Raw genomic sequence first — 24,741 nt, forward strand, 5'->3', positions numbered from 1 at the left:
ATGGGATAGCATTTTTGTTTTGAGGTGGATTCCAGGAGAGTATCATGATAACCAATGCACACAATGATGTAGGCAGACACACACACACACACACACACACACACACACACACACACTTCTAATTTCACTTAAAACAAAACTTGATTCGACAAGCATTTCTCCTATCAAGTTCGGAATCATAAAAAAAGTCATAAATAAAAATACATTTCTTTATTCAGTTACATAATACCACATGACGTTTGGTTACAGACCAAACTTATTTGTTATGCTTTGACCTTTTTTTTTTTTATATAACTTGAGAAATGGTAAATAATCAATGCTACATTCTCTGCTCTTCAATACAATAATTACATTTAACATGACAAATAAAACCACATCCTTCTACCGTGACAACAACACAACACTCTGAACATGATGGGGAAGAGTCCATCTGGAGCTTTTAATGAGGCTGACAACATCAGGTGAGTTGGGAGAGATATGAATCTATGACCTACAAGGGGAACAAACAAAACAACTAAATTTGCATAACACAGAGAGAGCAGAGAGTGGCTTAGCTGAGCCAGGGATTTAGGAACAATCTGCTCACCTTTGCCAAGGTAGGGGGCATCTTCAGGACTAAGCTCGAGCCCGGGTCGTGATGCCACAAGTTCACAAGTTGCTGGTTGAACACTTGGAAATTTCTAGAATACAAATATAAAAATAGGGAAACAATCGTTAGTTAAATTGAAGCAAATATCTATAGTGCGAAAATGAATATCTAATAACTAGCTGATTCTTACTTATCCAAATGATTGTTAGTCTTTCCAGTAAGGCCACTCGCTAGGAGTTGTTCAAACCATTTTTTCAAAACGGACTGAATCCATTTTAAGCCGACAGCGACGTACCTGTAGAAAGAAGCAAGACAAAAGATGAAGCTCCTCTTATTTATATTATCCTACCACATTGTGTTTTCAGCACACTGCTTGCAACCTGTGTGGTTGTGGTCATAATTCCTGCTGCTGTACATTTCATCACAATAACAAACTCAGGAGAACACTCACTCTTCATATGGACTAGAAAGGACTTTCTTGACGAAGGGGAAAAGGTCCACACAACAGCCGATAGTGAAGCCGGAAGAGTCCTCGTGAATGCTGAGGACACACACACACACACACACACACACACACACACACACACACACACACACACACACACACACACACACACACACACACACACACACACACACACACACACACACACACACACACACACACACCCTCTGGAGTTTGATGTGATTTTGATATTATTTGATACTTCTGAATTATCAAAGAAGAAGAATGAAACATTACCTTTGGGTTATGATGGGAAGAAAGTCGACAATCACACCAGTGTCTTCCATCCTGGGAAAAAGAGATTAATTTGTGTATTAAAAAATGGTAGGTAACATGCAGACTAGTGCTAACTACTAGCAATAATTACCTTAGGAAGTACGTCAACAGCTCTCCAACATTTCTCTGCCACAGAGTCGACGCCACTTTCAATCGCAGGTTTCTCCCAAAGAGCACATTGACCATGGAGCTATGATCTCTAGTGAGCTGAAAGTAAACCCCAAAAAGTCCCATTCAGATATATATTCTTTCATAACTCATCCATCTAATCCTAATACAGCATCCATCCCTCTACAGCTCATCGTGTCTACCTGCTCATGCAGATCACCATCCCGGGACATGTTTTCTCCCAGAGTACTTCATGCATCAAACATTCAGCGGAAAACAAATAAAACCGCAACAGCGAAATATCCTATTTCAAACCTCGCCAAGGGTGAAGCCGTCTGTGTGCTTAGAACCTGTTCCTCCACCCTGATGCTTGTTGACATTTAAAGGGAACTCCCAGGGATCCACGTGGAACATCTCCTGGTCCGTGTCGTCGTCGTGCATGCATGTGCGCGGGTCCTCCGTGCGCGCCCGTTCGTTCTCCTTGTTGCCCGTGCCGCAAGGCCTCCCAGCCGTGGCCGGTTTCCTGCGCACCACGACCAGGTGGTGGGTCTTCCTTTTACACGACACCACCCGCTTCGCTCGGCCCGTGCTGCTGGTGCCGGGCCTGGTCGCCGGAAATCTAAACGCCGATGGTCACGGTTGCAAATGTTTTATCAAATATCCTAAAACGCATGGACGACAATGAGGGCAACAAGCAACGGAAAGTTAATACCTCTTTCTAGTGAAATCATCCCTTTTGGCATACACCACCTGAAGAAAGGAATAAACCGTTATGAGGCAAATATTGCACGGATATTTGCACAAGAATATTAAAGATAGATTGAGGTCACAGCACGCCATTGAAATGCCGCTTGTTCACCTGCATTGGGTTCTCCTCACTGTAGTGGATCTCATCCTGGGGCAGGCCTTCACCCATGTAGTGCTCATCTCCAAGTTTAGAATCCATCACCGAACTGGGAAAAAATTAAATAAATTATATAGGAATTTTTCCCCAAAAAGGGAAAGGCATTTTTGTAATGCCTCGAGAGAGTTGTAATGTAAAATCCAAAATAAATTATATAACTTATCCTAGGCTCATCAAAACTTTGTTTTACAACGTCAGCTAATCAGGCAGTTTCAAACACGAAAGCGTCTACCCATAGTGATAATAACCTTCAAGATTATAATTTAACAATGACCAAAACACCATTACTTAGTATTTCCAATAATATTACTGCGTTTCAACTCCGGTCATTGCGATGTGACGTCGCGATGTGCATGCCCTATAAGACGATATGACGTCAACCTCACTTTCCCTGAAGGCCTAAATGTCTAAATAATATATAGATGCGTGCAAATGTAGATAGAACATTTGAAACAATATGACATTATTTTAATGTTCTTGCCAAACGTTAATCCTTATATTGAACCCTTATACAGGAGGCAACCCATCTACTACACACCATTACCCACAATTCAGCTGCACATTGTTATGACTTGGCCAATGACGTAGTCAGGAACTATTGTCCATCCACTGCTGAAGTTCTTGTGAGTATTTGACAACAACATTTAAGAACATTAATATCATTAAAAATCAATCTAGCGAGGCTTTGAAACAATCTCGTGTTCGTCCTCCTCATTTTCAACAGTAGCGGTGCTCAGACAATACGTACTTCAGCACTCACTAAAAGGACGCTTTACAACCCTGCTCAAGCTTAGCTTACCTTCCTACCCAGTTGTGGCCAAAGACAATCGGACACTAAGAAGGTCGCCTTTCTCCTCTGTTCTTGGTAATCTGGGATGAACGCTGGGAGTTAAACAAATCATTTCCAATGATCTCGCCCAGATGATCCAACTCCCAGTGTGCACAGACTGGGTTAAGTGCTCCCCCTAGTGTCTTTTATTGCTTTGGCTGGTGGGGATGATTTCAAATCCAAACACATCCTTAAGCGATGACCGAGACAAACGCTCTAGTGTCCAGGCAGCGACCTTTAACTGTGAGCCGTTGTATATGTCTGCTGATATCAGCTGCTGCATGGGTTTTGGAGCCAGTTGCTCAGTCTATTTGATGGTACATGCATTGAATTTCCCGATGTGTTTACAAGGGAAAAACAACGGCTGACCATGATTAGTTTCACTTCACTGTGTAATCATTCTGGCTCACTGAATTATGGAGAACATCTGCAACCAAGAAACCTCTTTCTTGCCAATTCGAAAATTTTCTCTTAAATATTCCGTTTCCAAAAGTTATTTGGTAGTCCACTTCATCAAATCACTGTCATGTGGAATGTAATTGTCGTTAGAAATCATGTGACTGTAGATGGGAATTCCTCATTATATTTCCTGTCGTGTCCACAACTTTTTTTTCATGAGGACACTCGGGCTGTGTGCTTCAGCTCCATGGTCAAGATGGTGACTGTATATGCTGCCTGTGCCCTGCTGTGCTTTGCGCCACTATTGGTGGTCAGTGATCCTCCTGTTTTGACCCAGCCGGAGCAGGTGCACCTCTCCTATCCAGGTAGGATCTGAAGGGTTTTTTCTCGTGTGTGGGTGCCGAGATCTAGTGCTTTTGTTGTCTGATTTGTCTGTTTTAATCCTTTGAGTCACTTGCACATGAAAGTGTTATTTAAATTAACACTTTTTTAAATGTATTTAAATTAAATTGAAACTAAATGTGAAACGTGCGGCTCAAATTTGTACCTGGGAGATCCTCAGCCTAACTCTGCCTCCCAATAGGTGAGTGTTGTGCAAAAGTCTAGATGATCGAAACATTCAATGATCAAATCATCAAGTGACTCATGCCTCACAGGGGAGTCCATCGTTGAGGGATACACTCCAGTGGATCCATGCCAGGCTGGTAGTAACCACTGTGTTCCCTCCCAGGGGTCCCTGGATCCATGGTGGTCACGTGGACAACCTTCAACCGTACCGACAGCCTGGTGGAGTACAGCCCCTGGGGGGACATTCTCTTTCACAAGAGCGCCAACGGAAGCGTGACGCCGTTTGTGGACTCAGGAAACGAGAAGAGGAAGATGTTCATCCACAGAGTCACGCTCAGCGACCTCAAGCCAGGTTCCCATTATGGTGGGTGCTGGGACAACAACACAGGGTTTCAGAGCCGTCTACAGAAAGTATGGTTTACTTTTTGTTTGGGCGCTGCTGGGTGGTTCACCCGAAAGGACCTCTTCACCCAGGAGGGGGGGTGATAGTTCTGTGTACTGGAGGCTTGCTTGGTCGAGTTTCGGCTCAGCCCCTGTTGTCCAGCAACACTGTGTGTGTGTGTGTGTGTGTGTGTGTGTGTGTGTGTGTGTGTGTGTGTGTGTGTGTGTGTGTGTGTGTGTGTGTGTGTGTGTGTGTGTGTGTGTGTGTGTGTGTGTGTGTGTGTGTGTGTGTGTGTGCGCATGCTCATGTGTGCAAACCATAATGCCCTTCCTCCTCTCTTACATAAGACAGAGAGCGTGTGTGAGTGCATATGAGTGTAAGTTTCAAGTTTAGTAACAACGATTCATAAAGCACCTTAAAAGCAAACCCAACATAAAAACTAACCGATTAAAAAAGTGCCTTTTACATACCTTGGCGCAAAGCAAATCTCTACATTAAACTAGTTTGGGGTTGATTTAGGTCATAGAGTGCCTGTCTTTGTATTGTTTTTTTTGCTAGTGTACCACTGTGGCAGCGACATGGGCTGGAGCGACATGTTCTGGTTCAGACCAATCGACGAAACCATCATCCAGCCCGCCTTCGCCCTGTATGGAGACCTGGGCAACGAGAACCCCCAGTCCCTGGCCCGGCTGCAGAAGGAGACCCAGCTAGGAATCCTTGACGCCATCTTGCACATAGGTACCAGTTGTCGACGGCAACAACCTCCTAGAATAACTGTTTAGTATTTAGTCATGTGTCGATGATTTTTATCATCTGTGAGTTTATTTGCAGGATGCTTACAGCTAGGCTGTGGACATGGGGATTGAACACCCGGACCTCAATATACTATGACATTGTTGAAAATACGTTGACTTTACATTTAGATGGGTTTTTTATCATCCTCTTCAGAGGAAATTAGCTGCCGAAGCCTGTACCCTCTGCGTACAGGCTTCGGCATAAAAAGAAAATGTTATATAAAGAAAACAACATTTCAACCCTACAATTACATTTAAATCTCTCAAAACAATTCAAAGTATTTCTTCTGCTTTCTTGTACTTTTATTCATAAATGTGTTTGTTGTGTGTTTTGCAGGGGACTTTGCCTATGATATGCATGATGTAAGTAGATCTCTTCTGCTTTTCTCGGTCACTGTTTTAAATATTCTAGGGCTATTTGTCTATATAATTTCTTTGAATTGAGTTTGATCAGAACTGTTGTTCCAGTATGCTTGTCCTCAAATAGTAGTTGCAGAATATATAAATATTAAATTAATATTGCTGATATTGCTTCCAGTCAAAGTCTCCACAAAGTATAATATCAAAAGTTGAAATAGAAAAACAGCATGAATGTTTTCTTGCGGAAGGACCACCATGTGTGCCTGATATTGAAAAACCTAAGTTTGTCTTAGAGAAATGTCAACTTGGTTTTTAACTGTCACTTTTCTCCAAAATGTGACATGTTACTTCCCAGTAGAAACACATTGTAAGTGTTGGCAGTCGGCTTAACGCCATTTTCATATTATGTTGTACAATTATCTGATGCCAACTAGCTAAGTAGGCATTATTTCTCAGGACAATGCGAGGGTCGGCGATGAGTTCATGAGACAGATCCAGTCCATCGCCGCCTACGTTCCCTACATGACCTGTCCTGGCAACCACGAATCTGCCTAGTAAGTAGGCCCTCGCATGACCTCCCTGTTGTTCCTCCACTCTGTTCAACCCTTCATGTGTTGATTAACACGAGTGCCATTTTCGCTGCATCTGTCCACATAACGTCGGTTTACACTCAACCACGTGTGGCAGTCACGATACTTGTGTGTGTGTGTGTGTGTGTGTGTGTGTGTGTGTGTGTTTGTGTACGCCATGTGTGGGGTAGCCATACCAAGTGCTTCCCAGCGCTGTGACTCAGCGTGGAAGCAATCCGTCTGTCAACCACCCCCCCGCACCATCTACCAATGTTTTTTCCCCCCTCTCACTGTTTACATGTTACGCCACATCCCAGCCAGGCCCCGTACCCATCACTGATTGCTGTTATTAATGTGTTTTGGTGTACACTCTGTATTTTATATATCGGCCAGCGGAGATTTGCCAGATCCCGGACGAAATGAAATGAAATACCCCGTGACTGGGCGACTGGTTAACTGTGGGGTTGGTAATGGTGGGGGAGTAACACTCAGGGAGAAAAAAAAAAAAAAACATAAATAAAACCGCTTGTGGTCAACCACAGGTTTTCCACTGCACAGAACACTTTGGTTCTGTGGATGGCTGTTTGGTGCAGAGAGGCTGCAGATGGGGCTCTATTTAAGGCTCGGAAGGAGTGGAGACACATAAGTCACCACCAGCATCTAAACAGGTCTAAAGAAAGGTCTGCCAAAACCAATACACAAGCAGGCTAGTCCGTCCCTCTCGTATCGCTGGTGGTGTTGTGATGTTTTGGTCGGTGATCTGTGTCTTGCATGCTTTCTTGAATGCATCATACAAAACGCGAAATAAACATTTACCCTGCAATTAACTATTTATTTGGAATGTTTTTTTTTGTTTTTATCCACTGGAGTTAGCATTCGGAGACGGGGAAAGGAAAAGCGTGAACCACGTTAATCTGCTTCTCAATAGAATAGAAGAGATCTCTCCCCTCTTTGTGCTTTTTCGACCTGGCTCATTGTCTCGTTCCTACCACCTCTCCCTGGACTATTTTCAGCCACGTACGTCGGATATGGAAATCAGGTTGGCCAATTAATCCCTTGAGGCCCGGGCATCATCCCCCCCCCCCCCCCCCCCCCCCCCCCCCTGATGAATGGCTTCCACTGACAAAACAAAGATGTAATTCCACAGCCGCGAGCCAATCAGATGGCTTTGATGCCGGGTATGAGAAGCTAACTGTTTGTTTTTGTTTGAGCCCGCTCTCTCGTCAACCAGATGCTGTCTGCATGTGTGCGTGTGTGTGTGTCTGTTTGTGTTGGTACATATTGTGTTCCATGGCTGCCTCAGACGTTAGAGGGAACACTAAGCCCCTGATGATCTGTAATGGCTGTGTGCCCCTTGGTCTCCATCGACGAGCCTGCACCGCGCCTGGGCTGCCGGTCATGTGACTACCGCCTGGTCTTAATCTAGAAGATTCTCCAACAGTAGTCTGTTTCTCTTGGCTTTCCTCTGGCATTAAAAAAAAATGAAAGATAACCCCAAAAAGAAGGAACTGACATTGGATGAAGAACGCACGCTCGCACGCTTTACCTAATGCGCGCCAGTGGAAGCCAAGCTACTCATTCCTCTCTTCCGAAGCTGCTATTATATTTGTGTTGTTAGTCCTGAGCACTGGTTTGAAATGTCCAAACCTTCCAGCTGCGCGCCTCTGACTTCTTCGCTCCAGCAGCCTTTCCAACCTCAAACACAGGGGGGGGGGGGGGGAAAGGGAAGCGACGTCTAAGGACGAAGAAGAGGGCCCAGACCACAGGGGTAGTCGGCATTCCACCACGATGAGACCGACGGCGCTGCGTGCGACACATAAAGCTCCTAATCAAGAGCATCTTTGTCCCGCTGGGCACAATGTGCGGCTCACTGACTGTGCTGTCAGTGGGAATGGGAAGTGACCGTTTGCCATTTGAAACAAAGGCTGGTGATGAGAGTCAGAGATAGACTTCTTCCAGACCGCACTTCTCTCGGACCAGACTGGATTCAGGCGGAGGTTTTGTGGACTCACGGCTCATCAGTCAATGGAAAGGGCAGATTTGATGACTCTCATCGTCGGTGTGTCTTTGGATTGGTCCAAGTGACTTGATACAAAGTTAATTCATTGGAATTAGTTATTCTCCCATTATCACTCCCCATCCTAGTCTGGGATTTATGAGCAAAGCTCTGCCAAAAGATTGGTAGCCTTAAAGCTAAATAAAAATAAATAATAATAATGGCATCTCTGTGCCTTTCATAAATTCTAGGTCGTTCAAGTGTGATGACGTGGTGCGCTTGTCAGGTGCCCTCAGCTGTTTCAGTGTCATTAGGTAACCTCCCGTGTGTTAGTTTCACCTTGTCACCACAAGGTGTCAGTGTAAACACATCCACACAGTCTCGTTCAAGTTCATAACGTGTGGCTCTCTGGTCAAGCCAGAAAACCGTTTTTTATTTCTCTCTCCACAGCATCTATCTGACAATAGGCAGTGTATTTAGGGGAATAAAATAGAAACCCAGATTAAAGATTTGTACTAATTTTCCAATTGCAATATAATCAATACAGTATTATTATTACTGGATTAGATCCTATATTTATGAATATCAAATGTCATACAATCATTAAACATTGCAGTTATGACATAAAGTTTAGGAACAGACCAGGCCAATTACCAGGCTTTGGCCGTTTGAACAATCAAGACCCATTTAATTAAAGGTCCGTCCATCGCTATCTCCCCTTGACCCCTCGTTCTAAGGCTTTGAACCCTGAACCCGTTGAACTCTAGTCTCTCCCCCCCCCATACATGATATTAACCTTTCAAGACATAGCCTTTTATTAAGCGTGTGTGTGTGTGTGTGTGTGTGTGTGTGTGTGTGTGTGTGTGTGTGTGTGTGTGTGTGTGTGTGTGTGTGTGTGTGTGTGTGTGCACATCCCCTTAGGCCCTGACTCCTCCCTGTCTGCACTCTCTTACATAAGATAGGACAGCTATCATTCCACGCATTCAGGGTTAATGGACCGAGGATTGGCCCAAACATTGTGTGTGTGACTTTCTAAGCTGTAAAAAGATACAGATTGGATGGACAGTCTCCTTCTTTTTTATTTTTTCCTTTTTTGAATGTGCAGGATGGCAACAAAGAACTTGCCAATCATGATATTTGGATATTGGTGTGATAATGCCTTAGGTATATAACACCCATGCATTTTTGCTTATGCGATTTTATTTTAGTTATGTGTTTAACGACACATAACCCAGACTATGGTTGACAAGAAAGATCGGTATTTCTGCATTTAGTATGTACTTTTATATATGAAGTCATGTCTGATTCATAAAACAACATAAGTCAATTGAGTGTGCTTTCTTTTTCATCGTCGTCTGCACTTTGTGTCCCTAACCCTCGTCCTACTTAAAGCTACCTGGCAGAACTAGCAGAAAACACGTGCACCGCAACGAAGAAGCGTCTTCACAAATAGACAGACTCAAAGGTTCATAATGAGAATACATCTGGGGTAATGAGTGCATCCTATCGTGCCATGTCCTAAAGTCTAGCTCCGCGAAGCTTGAAAGGCAGACAGACGTCTTGGTATTTTTTGATATCCAAGGAATGCTGACTACAGGACATGCTGATCGCAGCTCCATGATTGTCCAATCCCCTTCTTTTGTTTGTTCTGCAGTAACTTCTCAAACTACAGGAACCGCTTCAGCATGCCAGGCCGGACGGAAAGCCTGTGGTACAGGTAGGAACCAAGGAAACAATACATAATGCCAACACTGTATGGCCCCGTTCAGCATTCCCCCTTGTAAACATATCAATTATGACCACAGTATATTCCAGGGAACCCCCAAGGAGGGGGGGGGGGGGGGAGAGGGAGAGGGAGAGAGGGAGAGAGGGAGAGGGAGAGGGAGAGAGGGAGAGAGAGAGAGAGAGGGAGAGGGGGAGAGGGAGAGAGAGAGAGAGAGAGAGAGAGAGAGACTAACTTCCTTCCTTCTCAGATGAATTTCTTTCCATACGGTGGAGGGCCACGTGCGGTATCGCGTGTTGCTCTCACACACCTCCTGCTGAACCTAAGTAGCTATTAATGAGCTGTAAGTCAGCGAAACAGAAGGGGATTTGGCAGCAGAGGAGCCTCCAGCCCCCCCCCCCCCCCATTTATTCGTATCACAGGGCGTCCACAGGAACCGCACAAAGGAGCTTTACATCGGGGGGCTGCTCCCTCTCTCCGTCGGTAAGATAATACCCTTTGGAAGATCTCAGGTCCAGCTGCCCACGCCTCAATCTGCCTCCCCAAGCCCCAGACCCAGACCGGCCTGCCCAGGAGCTGAGAGGGGCTTCCCTGGCCCGTTCCCCATCCTCCCCCCTTTACATTCAAAACAGACGGGAGGGACCACTGGGGAATTGATAATGGAAATACTTTTTTTTCTCTCTTTCTTTGTCTCTGTCTCTCTCTCTGTCTCTTTTTCCTTTTCTCTCCCCGTCACTCTCACTCTCTCTCTAGCTCTCCTCTCTCTCGATCCCCCTCTCTTTCTATCTCTCCGTCTCCCTCGCTCTAGCTCTCTTCTCGCTCACCCCCCCCCCCCCCCTCTCTTTCTTTCTATCTCTCCATCTCTCTCTCTAGGTCTCTTTTTCCTTTTCTCTCTCTGTCACTCTCACTCTCACTCTCGCTCTCTGTAAACGATAGCCGTCAGAGGTATTCCAACGTCCTGACTCATCATTCCTGGCTCCGTCTCAGCTGCTCATCCACTCCTTGATAGCAATGTGTTTAGGCCCCATAGTAGCTATGGTGATATGTGTTTTTCTCTTTATTTCTTTGACCCTTGCACTATAGCAGCTTTAACATTTTCCTCGGAACCCACCAAAATAAGACTATGTGTATATATAAACACATTGGCATAGCAGCCTTGACATGAGTTTTTTAAGATGTTTCTGTCCCTATACACTGGGACAAAGTCTTCTCCCATCCATAACTGCGTTTGGGGGCAGGGTCATGTAGCATTGTTGTTGTGTAACAACTTAACATACACACTTATTGTATGATGTAAGTCCTTGCACTTAAAATAGTACTTAGCATTGTGTAGCGTCTTATCATAGCTAGCTTTGTTGTTTACGGGGAAGGGGTTAACCTAACAATTGTTAGTACCTGGCACTTGACTCTATGAACATCCTTACTGCACCGACGCCGGTATATTGTTCATTTTTCTTCTGACAAAAACGTAAGTGGCTTTGGATAAGAGCGTCTGCCTAATGCCCTAAATGTGAATGTGTGTCCTCAGCTGGAACGTAGGGCCCGTCCACATCATCTCCCTGTCCACCGAGGTCTACTTTTACCTCGAGTTTGGCCAGGAGCTTCTCTTCAGGCAGTACGACTGGCTGAAACAGGACCTGGAGGTCAGTGACCATACACGTATTCATCCTTCTGCTAGTGTTTATCTTTGTCATTTTCTTTCCTAATGCAATCAGCAACCGATTCTCTTTGTCCTTCCCGGTGTTGGCTCGTTGTGTACGGTAAAAGGCACGCCCACTGCAGCGTTTCGTGATGTCATGCCCAAATCCGAGCCTTCTGAATAAGTCTTCTTTACCACCACTGTGAATACTTTTGAGTGTTCACTTGATACCTTTATGTTATTAATATATATATACATATATGGAATTTAAACAATGCACCTCACAAAACACATGTTAGGGTTAGGACATTTCAAAGCAGTTGAACGAACGGCGCTATATAAATAAAGATTTGAGTTAATAAGTTACTTATAAGGGTCCCAAGGGGGGGGGGAATTAAACCCCCAACACTGGTAAATGCAGTGCTAATTTCCCCAGGACCCCCCCCCCCCCCCCCCCTATCTCCTAGTTTATCTGAACATCGCTGTGTATATTATACAGCACACCAGTAGCGTCACCTAACGCTCTGCCCTGGCTCCTCTGTGCTTTAGGAGGCCAACAGGCCAGAGAACCGGGCAGCCCGTCCCTGGATCATCACCATGGGACACCGGCCCATGTACTGCTCCGACGACGACCAGGACGACTGCACCACGTTTGACTCCTTCGTAGGTCCCCCGCACCACCCAAAACACGGCCCGCCCCGCACCGCGAACACACGGCCCGATGTGTGGCTTACACAAGCTTGAAGGTAGCACTTTCACCAAGGTGTAATCCTTCCAAACGCTCCTTGTGAGGTGACCTAGGAGGCTCGGCTCTGAGTGCCACTGCAGTGGCCGTTCACTCGGCGCGGTATCTCCACAAACGTAGCCGAAATACGTTTGATTCAGTAGAACTAAGTTTCACACTGTGCTGTTGTACTGTGTCTAGTGCAGCAGAGCCATCGTACAGTGTAGAATGTATCCTGTTACAACTGTCTTCTGTGCGGCAGTTACAGCACGGTGTGCATGCTAGACAATACATCCCCAGTGCCTCCTAATTGTAGATGTAATAGGAGTTACTTATGGGAAAGTCCTTGGGAGAAAGTGGGTAATATGTAATTGCAAACACCAGTCCTGGCCGTTCTGCACTTTTGCTTGGCCCAAGTATGACGTAAATGACTATTATGTGTCATTATGCGAGACACGACAATAAAACACATGCTAATTATGATTATTGTATTTTACCTAACAGGTTTGCACAGGAAAAGCGGACATGTTGAATAAATAGCTCATGTAATAAAGGGTTCTGCAAACTATGTAGCTACCAGCTACGTTTGGAGCGCTGTGTCCCGGCTGTAAAAGGCTTAACTCGATTTACGTGCAAAAATTATGAGGGGATTTGTTTTGTGGAATTTTGCTCGACACTTTAATTGCCCCCTTCGTAGTTTGGGGGGGGGGGGGGACTTCGTACCAGCCTAATGCATGGCGAGCCAGCACGCTATCGTAACGTAAGACAGACAGTTTCCATAGAAAGCCTTGTGCCTTATGTTGCTGAGTGATACTGGTGTTGATGTGGTCTGTCTGTCTGACCGTCCGTCTGTCCGTCTGTCTGTCTGTCTGTCTGTCTGTCTGTCTGTCTGTCTGTCTGTCTGTCTGTCTGTCTGTCTGTCTCTCTGTCTGTCTGTCTGTCTGTCTGTCTGTCTGTCTGTCTCTCTGTCTGTCCGTCTGTCCGTCTGTCCGTCTGTCTGTCTGTCTGTCTGTCTGTCTGTCTGTCTGTCTGTCTGTCTGTCTGTCTGTCTGTCTGTCTGTCTGTCTGTCTGTCTGTCTGTCTGTCTGTCTGTCTGTCTGTCTGTCTGTCTGTCTGTCTGTCTCTCTGTCTGTCTCTCTGTCTGTCTGTCTGTCTGTCTGTCTGTCTGTCTGTCTGTCTGTCTGACCGTCTGTCTGACCGTCTGTCTGACCGTCTGTCTGTCTGTCTGTCTGTCTGTCTGACCGTCTGTCTGTCTGTCTGTCTGTCTGTCTGTCTGTCTGTCTGCGTTCAGGTAAGACGAGGACGCAGCGACACTACCCCAGCAGCACCGGGCTTGGAGGATCTATTCTACCTCCACGGTAAGGCCTCTGAGTGATCCTCCAAAAACACCTACACACACACAGCTGCCAGCCTCCTTAATGGCTGTGTTATTTTCTTCTTCCTTTTTGGCTTTTTACATTCCTGCATGCTCAGACATGCTAATGCCCCAGCGCTCGCTGGTAGCACACGGAGCGATCCAAACACACATCATTATGACCAAAGCAGACCTGGGACTGGCAGTCGTCCCGGGACAGCGGCCTTTGCTTCAAATCCTACCCCCCCCCCCCCCTTTGTATTGCATTTCATTTCCCCTCACCCAGACCCCACTCTGTTTGTCACAGATCAACCACTGTTGAATATCCTCCACAGCACACACCGTCCCATAAGCCATCACGTTATTTCGTCAGAGAAATCGGACATAGAAATGGTCTCATAGACGGGAGGGGAGGGCAGGTGAGGCAGCGGGTTAGAGCGTCCTTCACTGTCGGAGGACAAGGGGGTCCTGACCGATGCTTTCCCTCCCCAGGTGTGGACGTGGAGCTGTGGGCGCATGAGCACACCTACGAGAGACTCTGGCCGGTCTACGGGGACAAGGTTCGGTCCTGACTACCATTAACTACCCATAAGGCCCGTGTCTGTTTCTACCCGGATGAGGATGCTAACCGGCACTTTTTGGAATCCCTTCTCTGAAGGTGTTCAACGGTAGCGTCGCAGAGCCCTACACCAACCCCAAGGCCCCCGTGCACATCATCACCGGCTCTGCTGTGAGTGCCCTGCTGTGTTCCACGTCTATGGTCTTCTAGGGAGGGAACCCCGGGCATTCACCTTTTATACAGGACACGAATAGATCCACTCTCATGCCACATATCCCACACACACACACACACACGCACTCCACCCTCTCTGGCTAGCCAGCTGTTCTGCACGGTTGATGTGTTTATGGGGTTGTGGAGGTGCAGCCGGCAACAAAGGACAGGTTTCCCCTGACACACACACACACACACACACACACACACACACACACACACACACACACACACACACACACACACACACACACACACACACACACACACACACACACACACACAAGAAGGAGAGTGAGTAATGTGCATGCCGTGGTGCGGTCTGGCTCACACCAAGGCAAGACCGAATTGCCTGGGCAGCCATTGGGCGGGATCCCCAGGGGGCGGGACCCCCAGGAGAGGCACACCACAGCAATGTAAACAATGTTTTGTTTGGTGATCTGTTTGGATGCTGCACTCCAGGGCTGCAAAGAGAAGACGGATAGATTCAACCCCAACCCCAAAGACTGGAGCGCCTTCCGCAGCACGGACTACGGGTACACCCACATGCAAGTGGTCAACCACACCCACCTCTACCTCGGCCAGGTGTCCGACGATCAGGTGAGAGAGAGAGAGAGTGTGGGAGTGAGAGAGTATGGGATAGAGGGAGTATGGAAGAAAGAGAGTATGGAAGAGAGTGAGTATGAGAGAGAGAAAGTGGTAGAGGGGGAGAGAGAGGGAGAGAGAGAGATAGCTATCTGAAGTTATAAGGCTAACTCCTCCACTTCCTTTCCAGGAGAGACTCGGGTGAATTACTTTCCATCCGCGTGTTAAGGGGTCTTGGAGACTGCCTGGTCACAAACCAAATGAAAGGGTCAAAGGTGAATATTAATCAAAACACACCTTTTCTGTTTTTACTCCAGGCCGGCAAGACGATTGACAGCATATGGATTATAAAGGACAAGCATGGCTATGATGCCTGGTTTTGAGTCCTGCTCGGTGACGGACCGTCCTCTCAGGTACCGAGGGGCTGAAGCACTCTCTCTGCACTCTGTGGACCAATCTATAATGCTGTTTTCAGGCGGTGAGGTTCTAGAGGAACCTCGAATGATCTCAGAACCCGTCTATGCACTACTGTCACTTTGTATGTTTGAACTGTCAGATTCTACTTCTCTGGATTTTTCTGTGGCTTTTTTATTGAAATCGACTAACTAACTAACTAACTTTTAAATATTTCAGCCAAACCAAACAATTGTATTAATTTTTAGTAACTCATATATGTATGTGATGATGTATGTTATGTTTAAGTGAAATGTGTTCCCCTAAAATAATAATAAGGAAATATATGATTTCAAATTAATATTTTGGGACTTTGTCATGCATCCTACTTTTTCAGAGTCTTTAGAAAGACCCTAATGCACCAACCAAATACACAGAAAAGACAGACCGAACGGTCTCCTTCACATCCACGTCGACAGACGACAGGTAGGCACTAGGGAAAACCAGACCATACGGCTGAGATCGCAGGCCAGCTGCAGTGAACTGTTGTGTAACCTTAGCGATACTGGCCTGGCATGGGCATATCCAGACGAGTAGAAGGCACAGTTCCCAGAAAGTTTTGCAAATCTCATGACGCACACTACTATGGTAGTGTGTATTCCTTAACGTCAGAGTGCTGTTTCAGATGGATCTTGGCTTGTTCGCCAAGATCCATACGCATATTTGTGTGCGTGTGCGTATGTGTGTGTGTGCGTGCGCTTGTGTCATTCATTAAGTATCGGCTCCAATTTGTTTCGAAGAAGGCTCCTCGTCTAATTTGTTACTGTAGCATTTTGGCCAAAAGTTATACACCTAGCTCATTAAATCGAGTAAACACAGCAACTATAGGACCATTATTAACAATTAAAAGTGTAAAGTGTTTATTTAATAGACCGTAGCAGTCTCACCGTTCCTAAAACAGTTATGACTGCACCACAGGTAGAATTATATACATCATTTTTTTGGCCTTAGTTTCTACATCCGTCCATCCCCGTGGCGAACGGTCCGGGGCCCGGTACTAGTTCGCATCCCGGTGGTTTAGAACCACCGCTTCAGAAGGATGGATCACTTGCCAAGCAACAGCAAGATGTACATCATTTAAAGGAGCAACAAGGTACACTTTCTGACCCTGCTGTTTAGTGTCAGATAAAACACCGCTCAGCAAGCGGAACTACACCTCATAATGCTCTGGTCACCTTGTACTTCTTTATGATAGTGCTGTTGAAATGGAGGAGTCATATGGACATTTTCCAAGGTTCGAACCGTAGAGACTAGTTAGAAGTTCTGGAAAGAACGATCCAGGATGTAATAAAACATTTCTTTATGAAAAATAAAGAATCTATCCTTTAAGGGATTGACATTACAACGTTAACCATATTTACGATTCAATAAATCGTTTTATGAACCTATGTATGGATAAAGCATGGTTCTGATGGTGGTCAGCAATGGTTTCCACAGAGGATAAAAAGGTTCTTATCTATGGAACAAGCGTATCAAAGGTAATAGCCTTGAGTCGACATGTTTTTGTCATCTACAATTACTCCTCCAAGCAAGAAGAGGAAAAAGATTCATGGTGATCCAGGAAAAAGGAAAGCAGAAAGGAAAAGTAAGCACGTGTCTCTTCAGATCCAAGGGCTGATGCCGAAGTATGGAGTTTGTTTTACTGACGCGGTGGAGGCAGAGCGGAACTGCGGCGTCGCGCTGAGGGTCCTTCTCGACAGAAATAGTTTCATGTTGTTAGACTCACGGTTAATCCGTGCTCCCCCTTCAAACCAACGCCCTGTACAAATCCTCTGGGCCCCTTATGTGGACACCACCTCTGGTCGCTTTAAGTGGACCAACCTCTGGCCCCCTTATGCGGACTAATCTAATGGCCCCATTATGTTGACCAATCCTCTGCCACCCTTAAGTGGACCCATCCCCTGGCCCGCTTATGCAGACTAATCTGCTGGCTCCCTTAAGTCTCCTGCTAATTAGGGGAAGCCAAGGATTTCTTCACACAGTGATGCACAAATGTGCTGATGAAAACCAACTCAGGTCTGTTTGTCCAGGAAGGATGACAGTGGGAGGAAGGGGGCCGTGTGGCGCGACGTTGCCTCAGCACTTATTCCCAGTTGTGTTATAGGCAGAGTGTTGGGCTCGAGTCCCCACCTCCCTCTGTTTGATCTGTCTGAGGTCAGAGCTCTGACACTGCCCCATTCCCAGCAGTGCGATTCCTTCCATATCTATGTCCAAATGTTGCCTCTTCCCATCCGTAAAGACAAGCTTCAAAGACCCCATGTGAGGCGTTTGGAAGAAGGATTCATCTCCTCTTTTAAGGACTTGTGACACTGTTCCAGTGAAGAACAACATGTTCTTCTAGTCAGCTACCGCATCCCAACCCACACCCTAGATATATAATCAAATGTGTTCTCTGGCGCTCCCTCCCACCAAAACTCAGGAGACGGCTTCAGCATATTGCTATTACTCAACACATATGTTCAAGGTGGAGGGCTGGAGCACAAGAGTTAACCTCCAGAGACTTGAGGGGGGTCCTTGTGTAATGAATTCAGATGCCTCAGAAGTTGCTCCTGGGGTGGGGGGGGGGGGGTCCATCAATCCAGAAGCCCAGTGTGCATCCAAAACCCCTGAAAGTGCCGCTGTTCAGCAGCCTCAGACCACCGAGACCAACAGCTAAGCGGACCCCACAGCACATCATCATCTCTCCTTACATTCTCTGAATAGCTCCCAGAGTAAACGCTGGTGTGGCGATGACTTCCAGGACTCCGCGACGCGGGCATGAACAACAGGACAGGCTCAGCAGGCGATACAGGCCGTACTCACATTGATATATTTTTTTCGATTTAGTTTACTCAACAAAGTTTGTAGAGATTATCAAGAGCACATTTTCCGCTGTCAGAGAAAATTTCAAACCTGAGGTATTAAACTGAAAGGAGCGGGGGGTGGGAGAATATTATTTTGGTGGATGTGGGGAAGCGAGTAGGCCGGGGGTCAGAATAACAGAGAGGGATATAAGCTCGGGGTTTGAGGACTATCGCAAGGAGACTGCGAGGAAGCTGGAAGCTGGCACGAGTCCTGTGGTTTTCCGTGTGTAAATCACAATAATGTAAGAGGCAGACACGGCACTGCTTTGTTTGCTTGTCTTAAAACGTATGTTAGACGAGCATAGGGGCTGCACAGACCATAACAATGTGTCATGTGTGGTTCTTCCCTGCGCTCGTATTTTCCATAAAGAACACGTGCGCGACTACTCCAATACACATGGGTCCTTGAGCATCTGCTGCACCCATCCTGGGAGCATTTACCTCGGGCCAATGATCCGTCACTGAATCAGTGCAACTTTTGATTGATTCTTTAATTGATGATCAATTGGCAAGGAACCAATCAGGTTGGCCGGATTCCCATTCTCATCTGGTCTGCACAATTTAATGGTACAAGGTGCCCCGCTTATACATGACTTCCCTCTGCCTTTTATTGTGCATTCCTGTTCTCTTACTAGTACTTTCCATTTGTCCAGAATAGATTGCATCATATATTGAACCTGCTGTTTTCTGTGTGTTTTGAATTAGACCTTGAGTAGTGTGCATACAAGATGGTAGCACAGCTGAGTCATTGCTGCAGAAAGCAGTCCCTGTGTCAGAGGTTAGGGAGTGAACCTTGCCCGGTGGTTTTCCAAGAGAGAACTAGAAGAGACGTCTTCCCTGAGGAGGGGGGGGGGGGGGCAAATTCAACAGCTCCAAAACTTTGAACCTTTGCACTTGAGGGTCCTTGTGAGGGTAACAGTGTTGTGCTACCAAGTTCACCTCTGTGGGGAGAGGGAGCACCAGACCATGTCTCTTGGCCCCGTTTTGCATCATAAAGTCCTCATCGAGCGACCTGTGGCCAACCCTAGAGAGAATTCTAGTTGCGCTCCTCTCAGTAACACTAAATCCTGCAGCAAAAGTCATTTCATGAACACGTATAGACAGGGCATCATCATTATGTTGTTATGTGAAGTTGAGTCAAGAGTGACACTTCTTCACCTTTTGAATACTTCTGATGTCAAACAGATGATTTGGTCTGCAATATAAATCATGCAGGTCTATTCATCATCTTAAATATTTTTCTCCTGCACACAGGGGTATAATAACTCTCCAGACATTCTCCTTGTGCTCCCTCATTTCTGTGTTAGGGACATGGGGATGACAAAAGGCTTGGCCATTGGCCGGTTGGCACATCGACCATGTCTTTCCCATAATACAGGATATCACCTAGAGTGTGACTCCAGCGGCTTGTAATGCCTAGTTTCTGACCAATTATCACTCATGTCTCCTAACTTTGGGGATGTTCTCACATTTGGCTCTAAAGACATCTTGGAGCTTTTGTTTCTGTGAAATGTCCTTTCCTGTCCATGCTGATGGTTTGATGCAACTGTTGATCCATTTCAACTGTCTTTCCTTACATTTGTGCGGAAAACGGCACTGAAATTAGCTAAGTGGCCCACGCTTGTGGTTGCTGAAACAGTGATCTTTAGATCTGGCAATGAAAAAGTCAAGGGAGATCTACTGGATGTTACAGATTGCAAATACAGGTAGGTAAAACAACAAGTCCTGTGCATTTAAAAAAGAAAAAGCCCTTCTAGATAGGAATGACGTGATGCACATTTGGACGCACCCTCCTTTATGCCAGATACCACCCTTTTTAAAAACATTACGAACTCACAGTTTATGATCACCTCAAAACTCCACACACATATTGAGAAAATGGCAAGTTACTTTATTTTTCTCACTTGGGGAAAGATATAAAGAGGGGTGGGAATCTTGATCCATTAAGTCAATTTAAACAGCTTTCTGAGTCCTGGTTTGACACGGCACAATGTTGGACTGAGTGCAACTCTATGATGTCTTGACGAGATCATTCAGCTCTTCCATAGTGATATGACAGGGTCATAACCTTGTTCCACACATCCAGTGGTCATTTCAACACCTTATGTGCCAAGGGAAATGGTTTTGGAATCTCTCTGTCATCCTCTGACACGGCAGGGCTTACCGGACTGGAATTTTCAGCACCCTCCCAAAAAGATAACACTATGGTACTGTGGAGACAATCACTGCCACAGTACCTCTATTCAGAACCTGCTGATTTATACGCCTGACGTGGTCGAGTCCCACATTCAGCTCCACCTCGTTTCCAGTGGTCAACAGAAGGGACCTTGACTGATGAGCACTCCGGCGGCCCACCCGATCGTCGTGTGTGTGAGTGTGTGAGCGTGAGACATGCATGAAAACAATTAAGAAAAGAGAGGAACGTTGAAGGGAAACCGGGAAGAAAAACAAATCATGCTGAGCGTGATCGCTCGCCTCGTAACCACGTATCGGGCTGTGAAGGTAATCATCTGCAGGAGAGCATATCTGGTAGCTTGGTTTTGAAGGAGAGCCAGCTGAGTAGACGGCCGCACTGCGGGGCTGATGAAAACTTTACACAGAGTTCAGAAATCACAGACGATTTCTAGTGGGCTGTCGGTCTGTCCGTCCGTCTGTCTGTCTTGTTTGTCTGTTCATATGTCCCTCCTATTCCTCTGCCCCTCAGCAGCAGCTAGGACAGTGACTGACTGGCCGTCTTGCAGACAGAAAAACACAGATGCCTGAGATTTATGAATGGTGAACTATTCACAGAATCCGTCCAGAAAAAGCGGCGGCGATGGTGGAGGGCTCTCTGATCATAACAACACCTTGATGACTTCACCGCCATCAGACGGTGCGCAGACCAGATGGTCTGATCGAATTTGAGAAGCGTCTGTGTTAGACTACCAGACTAACCATTGAAGAACTGAAATTGAGATGGCAATGTCTAAATGCTAGAAGGAGACTTCAGTGACCCTGAGTAATATTACACCATCCTACAATGACAGGATGAGGAATCACACCGGAGGAGAAATACTTGAATAACTCGTTATCATACAGCTATGCCACTATTGGTCGAGGATCGACAAAAGCCACACAAAAACACAGGTATAAATCACACATCTTTTATTCTGATCGGCAAACCAGATGTTTCTGCTCTCCGAGAGCAGTATCTAGCAAGCAGATGAGAAGCAAACCAAAAGAGTTGGTCTAGATTACGATGAGAACATCTGACTCCATCATGGACGGAAATGGACGTGAGACTGAGAGCACGACCGATTCCTAAGCCGTCCAATTTTTTTACGAGCACATTACAACCGACCCAGACTGAACCGAGGCACACGGTCTGACAGCAGTCCTGTGAGCTGTCTAGCGTCTAGTGCGAGGCCAGTGCAGTGGGCCTGCGGTCGGTTTGTGGGAGGCCTAAAGCAGGAGGCACGGGTTGTTGTGGCTGACCACCAACCCCTCACCCCCCCATCCTTGGTTTTATTTGTCCTGTATTTAAGATCCAGGGAGATCCGAGGCCCACATGGAAGAGTGGTGCTTTCCAAGTATTTGTTCTAACAGCAGAGCCTAACCGAGCAGTTTAGAGACTCTGGCACGAGGACGCCCCGTACCAAGTGTTCCCCCTTGCCACCTCAGACCTGTTCTGGTGTTTGCTCCCCTGTCACCCCAATTAGGCGTTGGGCAGGGGAGGAGGCCCAGCACAGGGCTGGGGCTAATGGAACGCAGCTCGTGTTTTTGTAAGGTGGTGAGTTTGAATTACACGGTTTTATAATCATATTAGCAGAGATGCCTTTTTATTCGGTTGTGCTTTTCCATTAAAAAAAATTGGCTATAATCAAGACCATACTTGGTTTTTGCAGTTGTCAAAATAAAGCATTTACCAAAAATCGATTGTGGTGCTCCTCGGAAATGAAGTCCAACAGTTAGGAGAGTACATGTGCTGCTGTAGAGTATTTAAAACTCCAATTAGCAAGGTAAAACAGTATATAACTAATACAGCCTAAAATATCTGTTTTGAGAAATTGACAGCAAGTATGAAAAGGCTCTTTATTCTAATCTCTAGACGGACGTGATGTAAGATTCTGACCGGACAGGGATTGTTACTTCCCGCCAAAATATTCCCAGTGATTTTGGTTTTCCATTCAGGCATTAATCCACATGGTGATCCTAAGCATCTGGAATGTACCCCAGAACTCTTTTTTATGAGAGCATATCTGCTGTGTGCTTCACAGCACAGCGCTTCAGATGGCAATCAGTATTTTCACTGCAACCCCCTTGATTTCTGATCTAAAATTAGCACAGTGATGATTCACTTGAGAAACTGAATGATGACTTGAAGTCTCATGTCTAATAGCGGAAGGTGGGTTTTTCAGGGCTATAGTTAGAAAAATGGGCTATATTTGGAAGTCGACAGTATTATTCCCATCATGCCTTGTTACAATCAGCGTTAGATTTTGGCAGAAAAATAACTTGAAAGTTGTAAACCTTAAATTATTTTACCGTGACCTAAAATTGGACGTGGGGGGGGGGGGGGGGGGGGGGGGAAGAAAAATGACCATAAAACCATGAATAATATAAAGATTTAATATAATGTAAAATATTTCTATAATAATGTGTAATGTGGAATAACACTTCTTCAAGGGTAGATGGGGGATAGAAGAAAAACACATGGGAAGGGATGGAAAAACAACTCCCTGTTGGCATGGGTGGGTTATCTCCTATAATTTTGAAGCGGCCACCAGAAAAAGAATACAACATTTTGGACAGGTTCACTTCTACCAGCTTTTATAAAGCTCAGTTCTCCCAAACTGGGTTTCTCTATGTTTGTTGAACATGATTATCAGTTTGCCCTTATTCCAGACTTTAATCAACGCTTGTGCTCAGGGAAATATGAACTCCTTGGAATACCTTAGAAATCAGCAATCATCAGCAAAACCACATCATGGTTCTCTTTGAGAGAGTTGTCGCACAGACAGGTCCCTGAGACAGGGGGTCAGTGTCTTATTTTAGCATGGTGTGTTCAACCGAGGAACGGCCATCGGGTCAGTTTCAAGCCTGGCACTATGGTGAGATATTTCGGTCATGTTTGGTTTCGTTCTTCCTGTCTGTGGTACAAGGGTCCATATAATCTGTCTTGTCAGTCCTGCCTGTGGTATGTAAACTGTTAAGATCTAAACTTAACATCTATACTCCCAGAAACACCAAACTAGAACCCCGGCACGTTCACAGTTTTGACTTCAAGTTGACCGATAGAAGAACGGATATTAAAACAGATGGATAATATATTGTTAAAACATATTATCCATCTGTTCCTCTCAGCGCACTGCAATAAAAAAATCTTTTCAGACAATCCGAATCGATTTATCAGAAGATAACCAAGGGGACTACTTTATCTACTTTGAAAGTCGATCAACTATACAGTATAGAATACCTTATCAGGTGCCAATCAAACCTTTCCGCACCAGAACATCCCCTCTTGACAATCATAGGCATTCAATGTTACCCCACTCACACACCGCCTATGATGCTGCTTACAGGCAGCCCATCTTCCCTTACTTTCCTCCTGTATACAAACGCTGCAGCGCCGCATGCTTTCCCAGCCACGGCTCAAGATCCCCGGCGCGGTCTGCACGGCTGCGACCGATCCAAACATCAGTCAGTCACCCGGGGCCTGCAGAGGCATGATTCACTCCTAAGTGCTGCCGGATCCAAAAGCCCCCTCCAACCTCATGCTGCCTCCCCCACGCTGACTCCCCCACTGTCCCCCTGTGGAGCAGCGCCTGCCATCTGAACCCGGGCCAGCTTGGACGCCGCTTCTCAGTTCTGTTGCACTACTGTGAGAGAATCCTTTGGTGTTGGGCGGTTGTCTAGCAACGCTGTGTTGACACAAAACTCGTCACTCGAATGTATATGCGCTGTCAAAGTGGGCGGAGGGGGTCTGATTGTAACGATGAGGACGATTGTCTTAGACCTGCACGACGATTGTCGTGTCGCGTTATGATCCATTTCTTAGTTCCCTATACATGGAATGAATCAAGAAAATGTCTTCCCTGTCTCTGTCGCAGGGATACAGACGTTGGCCCTCTGCTCTGGGGAGCATCCCAACATGCTGATTGTTGTTGCCCTTGGAAGACAAAGAATGAACTCTTTCATAAGGTGGCACGATTAAAAGTGGAAGAAAACCACAGTCAAATTCCTCCACAAATTAGGCCCTCATTGGAGATTGACTCTCGCCAAGTGCAGTTAAAGTATCACACGAGGTCGCGGCCCAACGGCGTGCGTTAAAAGAGACCAGATGACGGGGGCGAGGTGTTTTTCGTCCACTGGGTTTCCGATCCTGCCATAT

At 46.0% G+C, this 24,741-nt stretch overlaps 2 protein-coding genes across 8 annotated transcripts; one reads left to right on the top strand and one right to left on the bottom strand.

The window, feature by feature from the left end:
- Nucleotides 1–193: 193 nt before the first annotated feature.
- Nucleotides 194–3,564, bottom strand: LOC130383269 (KATNB1-like protein 1). Of its 3 annotated transcripts, none has more exons than XM_056591394.1 (10): nt 3,182–3,564; nt 2,338–2,431; nt 2,191–2,228; nt 1,794–2,097; nt 1,462–1,577; nt 1,332–1,382; nt 1,041–1,130; nt 780–884; nt 587–680; nt 194–490 (listed from the first exon to the last, which is right to left on the bottom strand). In XM_056591394.1, exons 2-10 carry the CDS (start codon nt 2,422–2,424, stop codon nt 458–460), a joined length of 918 nt encoding a protein of 305 aa, XP_056447369.1. In that variant the 5' UTR covers nt 2,425–2,431; nt 3,182–3,564; the 3' UTR covers nt 194–457. The 3 variants fall into 3 exon arrangements, with proteins under 3 accessions (XP_056447369.1, XP_056447370.1, XP_056447371.1); XM_056591395.1 differs by lacking the exon at nt 3,182–3,564 and adding an exon at nt 2,671–3,103; XM_056591396.1 differs by lacking the exon at nt 3,182–3,564 and adding an exon at nt 2,631–3,103.
- LOC130383264 (acid phosphatase type 7-like) lies at nt 2,897–17,770 on the top strand. 5 transcript variants are annotated; one of them, XM_056591386.1, is made up of 14 exons: nt 2,897–3,005; nt 3,854–3,975; nt 4,341–4,541; nt 5,118–5,297; nt 5,691–5,716; nt 6,170–6,267; nt 9,933–9,995; nt 11,530–11,644; nt 12,190–12,303; nt 13,656–13,722; nt 14,211–14,278; nt 14,377–14,448; nt 14,953–15,090; nt 15,393–17,770. In XM_056591386.1, exons 2-14 carry the CDS (start codon nt 3,858–3,860, stop codon nt 15,456–15,458), a joined length of 1,326 nt encoding a protein of 441 aa, XP_056447361.1. In that variant the 5' UTR covers nt 2,897–3,005; nt 3,854–3,857; the 3' UTR covers nt 15,459–17,770. The 5 variants fall into 5 exon arrangements, with proteins under 5 accessions (XP_056447361.1, XP_056447362.1, XP_056447363.1 ...); XM_056591387.1 differs by having other exon boundaries at nt 2,962–3,005; nt 3,831–3,975; XM_056591388.1 differs by lacking the exon at nt 2,897–3,005 and adding an exon at nt 3,015–3,528.
- Nucleotides 17,771–24,741: the final 6,971 nt, after the last annotated feature.

Source organism: Gadus chalcogrammus, chromosome 5 (genome assembly GCF_026213295.1).
Source record: "Gadus chalcogrammus isolate NIFS_2021 chromosome 5, NIFS_Gcha_1.0, whole genome shotgun sequence".
NCBI lineage: Eukaryota > Metazoa > Chordata > Actinopteri > Gadiformes > Gadidae > Gadus > Gadus chalcogrammus.

What these genes read in the sequence shown, in the direction of transcription:
- LOC130383264 (XM_056591385.1), top strand. Translation starts at nt 3,738, where the DNA reads ATGTGGAATGTAATTGTCGTTAGAAATCATGTGACTGTAGATGGGAAT. An exon ending in GGCTGAAACAGGACCTGGAG is followed by an intron (nt 11,645 to 12,189) that starts GTCAGTGACCAT and finishes TCTGTGCTTTAG; the next exon opens with GAGGCCAACAGGCCAGAGAA. An exon ending in GGATCTATTCTACCTCCACG is followed by an intron (nt 13,723 to 14,210) that starts GTAAGGCCTCTG and finishes TTCCCTCCCCAG; the next exon opens with GTGTGGACGTGGAGCTGTGG.
- LOC130383269 (XM_056591394.1), bottom strand. Translation starts at nt 2,424, where the DNA reads ATGGATTCTAAACTTGGAGATGAGCACTACATGGGTGAAGGCCTGCCC. An exon ending in GTGAGGAGAACCCAATGCAG is followed by an intron (nt 2,229 to 2,337) that starts GTGAACAAGCGG and finishes TCCTTTCTTCAG; the next exon opens with GTGGTGTATGCCAAAAGGGA. An exon ending in CTGTTGACGTACTTCCTAAG is followed by an intron (nt 1,383 to 1,461) that starts GTAATTATTGCT and finishes TCTTTTTCCCAG; the next exon opens with GATGGAAGACACTGGTGTGA.